Raw genomic sequence first — 12668 nt, forward strand, 5'->3', positions numbered from 1 at the left:
CCTTCCTTTCCCTTGCCTGTCATTCTTCCCTTCTCTTCCCTTCCCTTCCTCTGTCTGTCTTTCCCTTTTCCTTCCCTCTCTTCCCCTTCTTTTCTCTGGTCTGTCTTCCTTTTCCCCTTCCCGTTCCTTCCTTTCCCTTGTCTGTCTTTTCTCCCTTCTCTTGCCTTCCCTTCCTCTGTCTGTCTTTCCTTCTTCCTTCCCTCCCTTCCCCTTCTTTTCCCTTGCCTGTCTTCCTTTTCCCCCTTCCCCTTCCTTCCTTTTGTATCCAAAGGTCCCTTCCAGCAAAGCACATCCAAAGCCAAAGCTCTGTTCAAAACGGACAAGGCGGGCGAAGGGCTGACAGCCAGCCAGCCAGGCTGTGATTCCCTGGAACAAACGTGTTTGGCGGGGAGGGGAGGGGAGGGGAGAGGAAGCCCCCTCCCCTCGCTCAGCCTCTGGTGACACCTCCCTGGCAGCGGGCTTTGCGAGAGTTATTCTTGGCGCAGGGCAAAGAGGAGGAGGAGGAGGAGGAGGAGGAGGGCTAGAGAGGAGGGCTCGGTGGAGCCTTGTTCACAAGAGGGAGAGGCAGGGAGGCCGACGAGCCGCCCCCTCGGGCTTCCCGAGGAAGGAGAGAGAGAGAGAGCACCCGGTGCGCCCCTCTAGGCCCTTTCTTTCTGTTCTGCCCCGGAGGGCTCGGGCTCGCCATGGAGGGCAGCCCCATCCCGGTGCTGACGGTGCCCACGGCGCCCTTCGAGGACCAGCGGCCCACGGGCGGCGGGGGTCTGCGCCGGCCCACGGCGGTCTTCGAGGGGCAGCGCAACTACCTGCCCAACTTCATCCAGAGCCTGCTCTCCTCCGTCGACCTCCGCGACCGGCAGGGCTGCACCTTGGTGGTGGGCAGCGACGGGCGCTACTTCAGCAAGGCCGCCATCGAGGCCGTCGTGCAGATGGCTGCCGCCAACGGGGTAAGCAAGCAAGCAAGCAAGGAAGGAGCCGGGGAGCCAGCTCTCCCAAGTTCACTTTAGGCCAGGCATGGACAAACTTGGGCTCTTCAGGTGTTTTGGACTTCAACTCCCATCATTCCTGGCCTCAGGCCCTTTCCTTTTCCCCCTCAGCCGCTTAAGCGGCTGAGGGGGAAAAGGAAAGGGCCTGAGGCCAGGAATGATGGGAGTTGAAGTCCAAAACACCTGAAGAGCCCAAGTTTGTCCATACCTGCTTTAGGCACTCATGTTGTGGTGACTCCCAACCATAGAATTATTTTCCTTGCTACTTCATCACTGTCATTTTGCTCCTGTTATGAATCGTCATGTCAATATCTGATATGCAGGATGTATTTTCATTCACTGGACCACATTTGGCACAAATACCCAATAGGCCCAAATTTGAATACTGATTGAAATGATTTTGTCATTTGAGAGTTTTAGTTGCTGGGATTTATAGTTCAGCTACAATCAAAGAGCATTTTGAACTCCACCAACGAGTCAAACTTGGCACACAGAACTCCCACAACCAACAGAAAATAGAGTTTGGTGGGCATTGACCTTGATTTTTGGAGTTGTAGTTCAGCTACATCCAGAGAGCAGTGGACTCCAAACAATGATGGATCTGGACCAAACTTGGCACAAATACTCAATATGCCCAAATTTGAACACTGGTGGAGTTTGGGTGAAAATAGACCTTGACATTTGGGACTTGTAGTTGCTGGGATTTATAGTTTGCGTCTTGAACCCTACCAACAATAGAATTGGGCCAAACTTCCCACACAGAACTCCCATGGCCAACAAAAATACTAGTCTTTGGTGACTCCTCTGACCCTCCCTCATGATCACCCCAGGGGTCCCAACCCCCAGGTTGAGAACCACTGTTCGAACTCTATTTAGACACTAACTCTATGAGCAGAGAATGGGAAATCTTTCTGTTTCCAGTCTACTTCAGGCATTAACTCCAAGAGCAGAGAATGGAAAATCCTGCTACTTTATGACTAATGTCACCTGCTCTAGGTGTGTGGTGAGGGGGTCAGAGAATGGCAAAGCTTTCAATTTCCAGTGGGTTGCTGTGAGTTTTCTGGACTGTATGGCCATGTTCCAGAAGCATTCTCTCCTGACGTTTCACCCACATCTATGGCAGGCATCCTCAGAAGTTGTGATGTATATTGGAAACAGTCAAGTGAGGTTTATATATCTGTGGAAGGTCCAGGGTAGGAGAAAGAACTCTTTGTCTGTTTGAGGCAGGTGTGAATGTTGCAGTTAATCACCTTGATTAGTATTGAAAAGCCTTGCAGCTTCAAAGCCTGGCCGCTTCCTGCCTGGGGGAATCCATTGTTGGGAGGTGTTAGCTGGCCCTGATTGTTTCATGTCTAGAAGTCCTCTGTTGTGAGGTCTGTTGGAAACTAGTCAAGTGAGGGTTATATATCTGTGGAAGGTCCAGTGTGGGAGTAAGAACTCTTGTATGTTGGAGGCAAGTGTGAATGTTGCAACTGGCCACCTTGATTAGCAATGAATAGCCTTGCAGCTTCAAAGCCTGGCTGATTCCTGCCTGTAGGCATCCTTTGTTGGGAGGTATTAGTTGGCCCAGTCTACTTTAGGCATTCGCTCCAGAACCGGAGGATGGCAAATCCTGTGATTTTCAGCACACTTTAGCTGTTAATTTCAAGACCAGAGAATGGCAAATCCTGTGAATTTGTCACTGATGCCATCTGCTGTAGATGTGTGGAGAGGAGATTCTTTCCAACTCACTTTTAGGTGTTAATTCCAAGACCAGAGAATGGGAAATCTTGCAATTATATTACTGATATCCTCTGCTGTAGGTGTGTGGTGAGGGGATTCTTACTAGCCCTCTTTTAGCATTAATCCCAGGACCAGGGAATGGCAAGGCTGCAAATTTATCACTGATATCTGCTGTAGATGTGTGGTGAGGACATTATTTCTTCTCCATTTTCGGCATTAATTCCAGGACCAAAGAATAGTAAATGCTGTGAATTTGTCACTGATATCGTCCACTGTAGGTGTGCCCTGAGGGGATTCTTTTCAACTTACTTTGAGGCACTAACTCCTGGAGCAGAGAAAGGGAAATCCTGCAACTTTATCACTAAACATCAGCTGTAGGTGTGTGCTGAGAGGATTCTTTTAGCCTTCTTTAGACATTAACTCCAGGACAGAGAACGGAAAATCTTCTATTTCTAGTCTGCTTTAGGCATTAGCTTCAAAACCAGAGAACGGCAAATCCCGTGATTTCCAGCACACTTTAGGTATTAATTCCAAGACCAGAGAATAGAAAATCCTGTGAATTTATCACTGATATCATCCACTGTAGGTGTGCATTGAGGGGATTCTTTCTAACTCACTTTTAGGCATTAATTCCACTACCAGAGAATGGGGCCCTTTCCACACAGCTATGTAAAATCCACATTGAACTGGATTATATGGCAGTGTGGACTCAGATAATCCAGTTCAAAGCATATTGTGGATAATCTGCCAATATTCTAGGTTATATGTCTGTGTGGAAGGGCCCTAGGAAATCCTGTGAATTTGTCACTGACTTGATCCGCTGTAGGTGTGCAGTGAGGGGATTCTTTCCAACTTATTTTTAGGCATTAATCCCTGGATCAAAGAATGGGAAATCCTGCAACTTTATCACTAATCATCAGCTGTAAGTGTGCAGTGAGCTTGTCCTTTGTGATAATTTCTCATGATTTCTAGCTCTCTTTTGGCATTAGCTCCAAAACCAGAGAATGGCAAATCCTCTGATTTCCAGTCCATTTTAGGCATGAATTCCTAAAACATTTATATTCTGCCCTTCTCACCCCGAAGAGGACTCAGGGCAGAGCATAACATATATACGGCAAATATTCATCTCTGGAACATAAACTATAATATAAACACTAAAATCAGCTACCACCGCTTTAAAATCAGTTGATTAAACCATCTCAGGTTAGCCATACTGAATCCGGTCCACGGACCACAGGTTGGAAACCACTGATCTAGATTGAGGTAAGTCATAGTACCCCTCTATTCTGTGTTGGATAGACCACACCTGGAGTTCTGTGTATAGCTCAATTCAATTTGAGAAGCTGTTCAAAGGAAGGCAACCCAAATGATAGAAGATCTAGAAGTCAAGCCCTATGAGGAGCAGATTTGGGAGCTGAGGGACATGATAGTGATGTTTAAATATTTGAAAGGATGTTTCATTGAGGAGGGGGCAAGGTTCCTCTCTGCTGCTCTGCAATGGATTCAAATTGTAGGAAAAAAGTTTCCACCTAAACATTAGGAAGAACTTCCTGATTGTAAGAGTTGTTTGGTAGCGGAAACATGCTGCCTCGAAGTGTGGTGGACTTCCATTCTTCGAAGGTTTTTAAGCAGAGGCTGGATGGATGGCTACAGAGTGTGGACTGTATTTCCTTAAAAGTTCTATAATGGCATTTCCCCTAAACAAATAGATGTAATATTTAGTTGCAGGTCAATTAAGACCAACTAAACTAGATTGTCAAGTGAATTATATTTAAGTGCCCCCCCCTTTTAAAAAGTTCTGTGTAACCTTTCCAATTTGATAGGAAGTTATGAAGTAAATGACATATTGTTTAGTTAGCAGTCAAAAGAGCTTAGTGCTGGCTTCATGTTTTCATGGGTCCTTAGGAACCACAGTGTCCATTGCTGTTTCTGGGCTGATCTTTTGTATTCCCATGTGCCCCATGCACCTATCATAAAGGCCATGTATTTCGAACCTTGCACACCTGTCAGCTGTTGCCCCCACTCATTCAATTCCTCTATCCTCCCCCTCAAAAAATCATGTGTTGCATGCTGAAGCTCTTATCTGCGTATGGCATCAAACTATCTGGCACCACTTGCTTCCTCACCCTTTCTTGTAAAGCCTGCCTGAACTCCTAAATATGTGTTCATTGAAAGTAGTTGTGCTCCTGTATGTTGGAGTAGAGGGGAAATTGTGTAAAGAAATTGATTCAGTGGTGCCTGCTGTTTGGCTTGTTCTAGTTTCAGAAAGCTTTAGTTTCAGCTTGGAGATTTCCTCTTCCATCTGAAATCCATGTTGAAATAACATTTAGATACCATAAATGTTTACATTTCAATGGTGAGTCATACAAACGTATCTTATAAACATTTGTGCTAGCAATGAAAGTTGTCAGCTCCAGAAAGCTTGCTTTCTACAAACAGAATATAGATGCAGTCCAGTTGTGTTCCAGTGTTGCATAAAAATCCAGTGAATTCACTGGCAAAGTGCACGCTTTACATAGGACAAGAGGCAATAACGTTTAACACAATTCCTAAGTATTTATTCTCTACCCTGTATTGTTTTTCTCTTAATACTCGCCCTTTACAATACTCAAGAGATTCCCAGACAATTTGTTGCTCTATTTTATCCTTTAATCTACTGTAACCACTCCTTGATGATCTAAATGTTCAACTTTCTATTATACCAGTTGCATGAACCCCACCCATGGCCCTGCCTCACCCATTCAGACACTATGTCCATTAATTATTTTCATCTCATTATTTCCCTAGACTGAGGCTGCATTTGAGCATGCCTCACCCTATGTTTGGCTTCCAGAAAACAGCAGAACTGAAAAATAAACAGTAAAATTAATTAAGAGGGTTATAGAGTGGCATTGGAACAGGAATATAGTTTTGGATCAACATTTGGTTCAAGATGGTACTTTGAATACAGACTATATTTTTGCTGGTTTCTTATCATGCTTTGGATAGAGAGAGAGAACACCTAAAGGATATGAGCATAGGTACAATACTTTGTGCTGATAATAATGAGGCATTCAGTTTTGTGGTGCATATTTTGGAAATGGAAAGCCTAAGGGAATAGGACCTAAAGAACTATCTTCTTTTTTGATAGCCTGTAGCATGGTTTGGTTTGGTTGTTTTGTTTTGCAGAATTTTGGAATAACCTAGCTTGATGGTTTTATAGTGATTTCAACCACATCTCCAGCCATTTGCCCTGTTGACATATCAAACTACTGCTTACATCAATCTCCTCAGAGCTTCTATCACAAAGCAGTCCATCTGGACCATCTGTGTTTTCTTCATAACTTCTCAAACTGGACTATTCCTTTTCAAGAAGCATAGGCTGAAGTTGTTATGGGAGGTGGTCTGTTGCAAAGCACAATTTGGAAGAAGGGATGATGTAAGGATATGCAATATCATACAGGCAGCAAATAGCTAGCAAAATATCAAGGTCTAAGCTAATCCTGCCAAAAAGGCTTTTATGGATGTTAATTTATTAGAAGTGTTGAAAACCAAGACGATTGCTATAGTTCTTTGGAGAAACAAAGGCAAGAGATTTGTGTTGCTTCCTGAGCCTTCTGTTTTGGACATGATGCTTGCCCCATCACTTGCATGGTAAATTGCCAAGTCTTATAAGAACAGTAGTTACACTAGACTGCAATGTGATTGAGCCAGAGCAGTGATTCTCAACCTGTGGGTCTCCAGGTGTTTTGGCCTACAACTTTCAGAAATCTCAGCCAGTTTACTATCTGCTAGGATTTCTGGGATTTCTGGGACTTGAAGGCCAAAACATCTGGGGACTCACAGGTTGGGAACCACTAATCTAGAGATAGAAATGCTATTCTCAGTGGAACTACAAGGAGTGATTATTCATCTTTTTTCAGCCCTTTGTATAGCTTCAAAATGTATTATAGAGGTTCTGGAATATCGTCTCTGGAACTGATTAACCTGTAGCTGGGAGAGCATGCATTTGAATTAGTCCCTAAATATGGAGGGCACCAGGTTACCTACTCCATGAAATATCCTAAGAATATATTTTCAAGACCCCCTGGCAAGATACATGGACAATAAACTTCTAACACAGTTGTCTCCCAAAAGCTGGTATTTTGTTATTTAAATTATTTTTATCTTGCCTTTCAAACAAGATTTCAGGTAAGCATGCTGTTCTGAACATGGAGGTTGGCAATGGCAATGTGATGCGGCGGCGAAAAAAGCCAATGGGATTCTGGCCTGCATAAATAGGGGTATAGCGTCTAGATCCAGGGAAGTCATGCTACCCCTCTATTCTGCCTTGGTCAGGCCACACCTGGAATACTGTGTCCAGTTCTGGGCACCACAGTTGAAGGGAGATGTTGACAAGCTGGAAAGCGTCCAGAGGAGGGCAACTAAAATGATCAAGGGTCTGGAGAACAAACCCTATGAGGAGCGGCTTAAAGAGCTGGGCATGTTTAGCCTGCAGAAGAGAAGGCTGAGAGGAGACATGATAGCCATATACAAATATGTGAGGGGAAGTCATAGGGAGGAGGGAGCAAGCTTGTTTTCTGCAGCCCTCGAGACTAGGACGCGGAACAATGGCTTCAAACTACAGGAAAGGAGATTCCACCTGAACATCAGGAAGAACTTCCTGACTGTGAAAGCTGTTTGGCAGTGGAACTCTCTGCCCTTGATTGGTGATTGGTGAAGAAAAGAGAAAACAACCTTTTCTTTGACCACTCCTCTTCCTGCCTTTTAGCTGCTAGTCAGTTGAATTTCTAATTGGGCAAAGCCTTCAGCATTTGCCTGCCTAATGCAGACAAGAGTTTCACATACACACATGCATGTACATGTTGGAATAGACCACCAAGACCATCCAGTCCAATTCCTTGCCATGTAGGAACACACAATCAAAATGTTCCTCAGGTATGTGTGTGTGAGTGTATAAAATTACATCTTTGTTTGTATTAGTACTGCCCCCCGCCCCACATGCTTTTTGTTTAAATACTATTCTGCGGATTGAATTTTGAATTGTTAGGATGAATGACAGCCTTCCTACCTGTTTTTCAGGAGATGAAGTTGTTTTGTTTTATGGGAAATTAACATAAAATACACTTTGTACAAGCAAAAAATGGCTAAGGCTAACAAATTACAAATTAATTGCAAAGTTCAACTGTGACGTTCTGTCAAAAATTCCTTATATTTTCTCCACCCTTTGAATACAATTTGGCAGAAAGCGTAGGCTAAAGACAGCACTAATAATCTAGAGTTAAGTGGCAGGATTTCAAGAACAGCTTCAAGGATAGAAAAGAAGCCATAAAAGGATAAAACTACTCCAAAACAATTCGTTGTATAATTTTATTTTTTTAATCATCTGTAGAAACATGGAAAGAATGAGAGATGCTTCCAAAGGTCTCAAAAAGCAGAGCTAGAATGAACTTTTTAGAAGCCTCTTTAAAAAGCTCAGATTAAAATTCAAACCAGAGGAAAAATACCAATTTATCCACCTACAGCTCCTCAGGAGCAGTAGTGGAGGCACTTTAGCACCAAGAGGAGAAAGGGGAGCGGGGAGAGGGTACTTCATTTCCCAAGGTTTACCCTAGCATACTAGCAGAATGCCAGATAAGGAGTTTATCTATTTCTTTTTTATGTCTTATCAAAGGTGGAATGAGTGGCTCGATTTTTCTGCTTCTACAATAGCATTAATAAATTTAAAAGTAGAACTTTGGAGAATGTATTGAAAAGCTTTGAAAGATGAATGAGTATAAGGTGCTGATAACATCAGAAGTGAGATTGCTTTGGAAATATTCTGAATTCTCCCCTCTTCTAAAAAATAAAACAGCTTGGTTATTTTACAAATCAATCTAATCTGGAATAGGAAAAGGTTGTTCACCACTAAAAACCAATAAAGTAGTAATAGTGGTGCCATTTAAAACTCTTCTAATAGGCAAAGAATTTGCTTGAAACTGTTCAGAGTAATTCTCAGATGGACAGATGGGATATTTTTTTATTTACCTGCGTCTGTGTAGAAGAGGAAGAAATTAATTTATCAACAATCAGATTGCAGTAACTGGAATGGAACTCGACTTGTGCTGTTTCACATTATAAAGCTTGTTTTTATTGTTTCTTGTCCTGTTACAACACCTTGTTAACTCATTTCAGCTTTGGATCTGTTTACATAATCAAGGGCAACTTAATGGTCCAGGTTAGTAAAATGCAATTTTGTTTTCTAATTCTTTGCTTGATAAGCAGTTACATTTGAATTGCCTAGGGAAAAAAGATAGGTTGACCAGTCTTTCTCCAGGGTGATTTGAAACCTCTGATTTAGACTACCTTTTAGGTGCCTTTGGGCGGTTCCAGACATGACTAAAACAGTTTTGAGTTCTTCTAATACTGGAACATCAAAAATGTGGACTTTCAAAATATGCTTTATAGCTGAGAGCTAAAAAAAGTGTCAGAAATTATCCAGATTAGTATTCTTTCAAGCTTCATCTGCTCAAGTAAGGTTAAATGCACTTTATTTAACCTTGCTGCTGCACCGTATTTGTTTATTAGGAATTTATACCTCACTATTTGTAACAGGATATGACCATCAAAATTAAATGAATGGTTGGCTATCTTCACGATACCACACTACTTCCAATGACTCCACAGGCTTTACCCCACTTCTAGGCAAAGTCAGGGGTTTGTTGGAATTCCAAAATACTCCTTAGCTTCAGAGCAGTTTTGACAGATAGACTGGATCCCATTCGGCCTGATTTGCTGTCCAGACAGGATACTGGCACCAACATCCTTTCCATGCACTCATCAATACAGGGAAAAGAGATGGACCATGTCCATGTTGCCACATCAACCCACAGAAACCTATGCATCTTCCACTTTGTGAAACATCGGTAGTGTTTTCTGGCTTTCATGATATGGCCAAAGTACGACAGCCTCAAGTTAGTAATCTTTGCTTCTAATTTGCTCTGGGACACATGTATTTTCTAGCAGTCCACCATATCTGCAGAACTCAAAAACGACATCTCAAATGTGTTTGTTTTTTTCCTATCATCTATACTATCCAGCTTTTGCAACATATTATAGTCGGGTTCTATGCTTTTTATTTCTGGTACAGTATTGGTTACTATAGTCTTCTCCTCACAGACTTCCCTCATTATTTAGTTGCTTGTGTTGCCTTCCTGTTTCTTTGTTTGGTTTTACATTAGACTTCTCATTTTTTTATTCTTACCTAACTCTTCCTTAATTTACCAATAGGCACACATTTACAACTATTGATCCTCTTTTTTGCTTTAGAGTATTTATCAACTTACAGATTCTATAAGTGGGTGCTTCCTGGTGCTACCTCTGGTGCATCCTGGGTGAGACAGATAGACTTCCAGGCTATTAAAAATTACCCACCCCTCTTTATATTTTTTAACACCAGAAGTATTTGACACTTGTTGAGAGGTATGGTTGCACTTATTTCATTCACTGAAACCTGTGTGATCCCTTACTATGGTAAGCAGTGTGAGTGAAGTTGTGATGGCACTCCCAAGTCTTTGGTAAAAACTATAGTGTTTGGCTTTACTCGAGGGCTATCTGTATACCTTCAAGGCACTTTAGGCAAGGTGAAAAGATAACCAAAATGAGTTTTACTGAAAACAAGATGAATAAAGGGTTAACTTCACCAGATTTTGCTGGTTGCAGTCATCTCTCTGGAGTCTTTGAAAGTCTTTTGCCTCTGATGCAAAGGGATAGTTTACAAGCTGGTGTTCATAAACTGTCTCAGACTTCTTTCTTGTGAAACTTAAGCTAGTCAAAAGCTTCTGTTGTCTCAGGGACTGGTGGCATATTAATACTGCTGAATGCAGGTGCTAAGGATGCCTATTTTGGATTGCTTGGGCCTAGGATTATCAGACAGTGCCCAAGCCTCTAGTCACAGTAGCTCTGCTGTAGAAAGAAGGAGGAGTCTAGCAAGAGTGCTCTGTACAGGCAAATGGAATAGACCAACTAAGGCTGGCCTCTAGGGGGTATTTATGCATAACCCAAAAACTAATACAAAGGGAGGTATCTACACTATTGGGAAAACCTATAAACACGGGGAACTAAAGCAAAGGAGAGGGAAAGGCAGAGCCAAGACTTCACAGAAGTTATCAAACTCTGTTTACTGTTGACTTATTTTCTAAAACAAAGATTACTATCATAATAAAATATCTTATCGAAGGCTTTCATGGCCGGAATCCCTGGGTTGCTGTGGGTTTTTCAGGCTTTATGGCTATGTTCCAGTAGTATTCTCTCCTCTCTCCTAGGAGAGAATGCCACTGGAACATGATCATACAGCCCAGAAAACTCACAGCAACCCATAATAAAATAGTTATATCTGTTATATAACAGTTATGGTAAGAAGAATCCCTGGGATAGCTATGCATTCACCAAAAGGGGGACACCATAGAAAATGGAATTTCTTATGATCTCTTGGCGTTCAACATGTGATTTACTTTTAAGTCACACTGAGTAGACATGAAAAGCACATACATGTTCTATTAGAGACTATAATAGAACATGTATGTGTATTTTCAATAGTCTTCAACAATTTTCAATGTCTTTCTCTTTCAGAAATTGATATTACATTAAGGCCTTTCCCCCATGGAATACATTTTTTCTTTCTGTCATGTTGCATTATCATACCAGATAAATGATGTATTAGGCTGGAGGGCTACTTCCATATTAAGTTAAAGTACTAGTTAAACAATACTGTGAAATCATAGTCCTTAGTTCCCTTCTATTTAGTGCCAAATATACTGAGTCAGTTGTTAATAACTATGCACTGAAATGTTATCATATTAAAAGAATGGGATGAGACATGCCTAGGTCGAACAGTATTGATTCACACTATCTTTGGCAAATGTAGTCTCGCAAGCCAGAGTGTTCTGAAATGCACTGTACTCCTGGCCTTTATTTTTAACACAGAAATCTGATTCGAGGGAAGCAACAGGTCCTTGCAGTTAGTCATCTCTTTGATCCAGCTAAAAGGCCACCCTGAAAGGCAGATGATGTCTGTTCCTTCTTATGCCAATTAAGGATCTGAGCTTAGTTAAATTCACATGCTTCACATTCTTGCAGCTTTGTGGGGAACTGGCCGATTTCCATTTAGTACTACCTATGCATTTGTTACTGTTATGGGGCTAACTAGGTATCTTAGCTGGTGACAGGTTACTAGTATGATCATACCAAGCATGATTTTACATTATTTTTGGCACATCCATAGGATATTTTTCCCCCATTTATTTTAGTGGAGGTAGTTCACTGGAGCCCCTGGTGGCGCAGTATGTTAAAGCGCTGACCTGCTGAACTTGCAGACCAAAAGGTCACAGGTTCGAATCCGGGGAGCAGAGTGAGCACCTGCTGTTAGCTCCAGCTTCTGCCAACCTAGCAGTTCGAAAACATGCAAAATGTGAGTAGATCAATAGGTACCACTCTGGCGGGAAGGTAACGGCTCTCCATGCAGTCATGCTGGCCACATGACCTTGGAGGTGTCTATGGGTAATGCTGGCTCTTCGGCTTAGAAATCGAGATGAGCACCAACCCCCAGAGTCGGACACGACTGGACTTAACGTCAGGGGAAACCTTTACCTTTGCCTCTACCTAGTTCACTGACCAGGATAGCTAAGGTGAGACTTTTCTTGGTAATATTAGGTGCTTAATTTATATCATGGCGAAATTAAACGGTTGCTCTGAAATATTTTAAGTGAATGTTGTTGTTATGTGTACTGTCAAGTCATTTCTGTCTTGTGATGACTAAGACAAACCTATCATGGGATTTTCTGGGGCTTAAACCATGTGACTTGGCCAAGGTTATCCAGTGAGTTTTCATGGCCGAGTAAGGAATCGAACCCTGGTGTCCAGCATCCAGCGTTCAATGCTAAACCACTATACCACACTGGCTAGGTTAATTTAATTAAATGAAAAGTTATATTAGGGCACAAGCAC

At 42.2% G+C, this 12668-nt stretch overlaps 1 protein-coding gene across 1 annotated transcript in view; it reads left to right on the forward strand.

Annotated features, from left to right (window-relative positions):
* Positions 1-550: 550 nt before the first annotated feature.
* The window catches only part of pgm5 (phosphoglucomutase 5), a 65775-nt gene continuing 53657 nt past the window's right edge, over positions 551-12668 (forward strand). Inside the window, exon 1 of the mRNA XM_003216486.4 lies at positions 551-944. Within this exon, the coding sequence (XP_003216534.1) occupies positions 684-944 (261 nt within the window). The 5' untranslated portion in view covers positions 551-683. The remainder of the gene's footprint in view (positions 945-12668) is intronic.

The sequence above is a fragment of the Anolis carolinensis genome, chromosome 2 (genome assembly GCF_035594765.1).
Source record: "Anolis carolinensis isolate JA03-04 chromosome 2, rAnoCar3.1.pri, whole genome shotgun sequence".
NCBI lineage: Eukaryota > Metazoa > Chordata > Lepidosauria > Squamata > Dactyloidae > Anolis > Anolis carolinensis.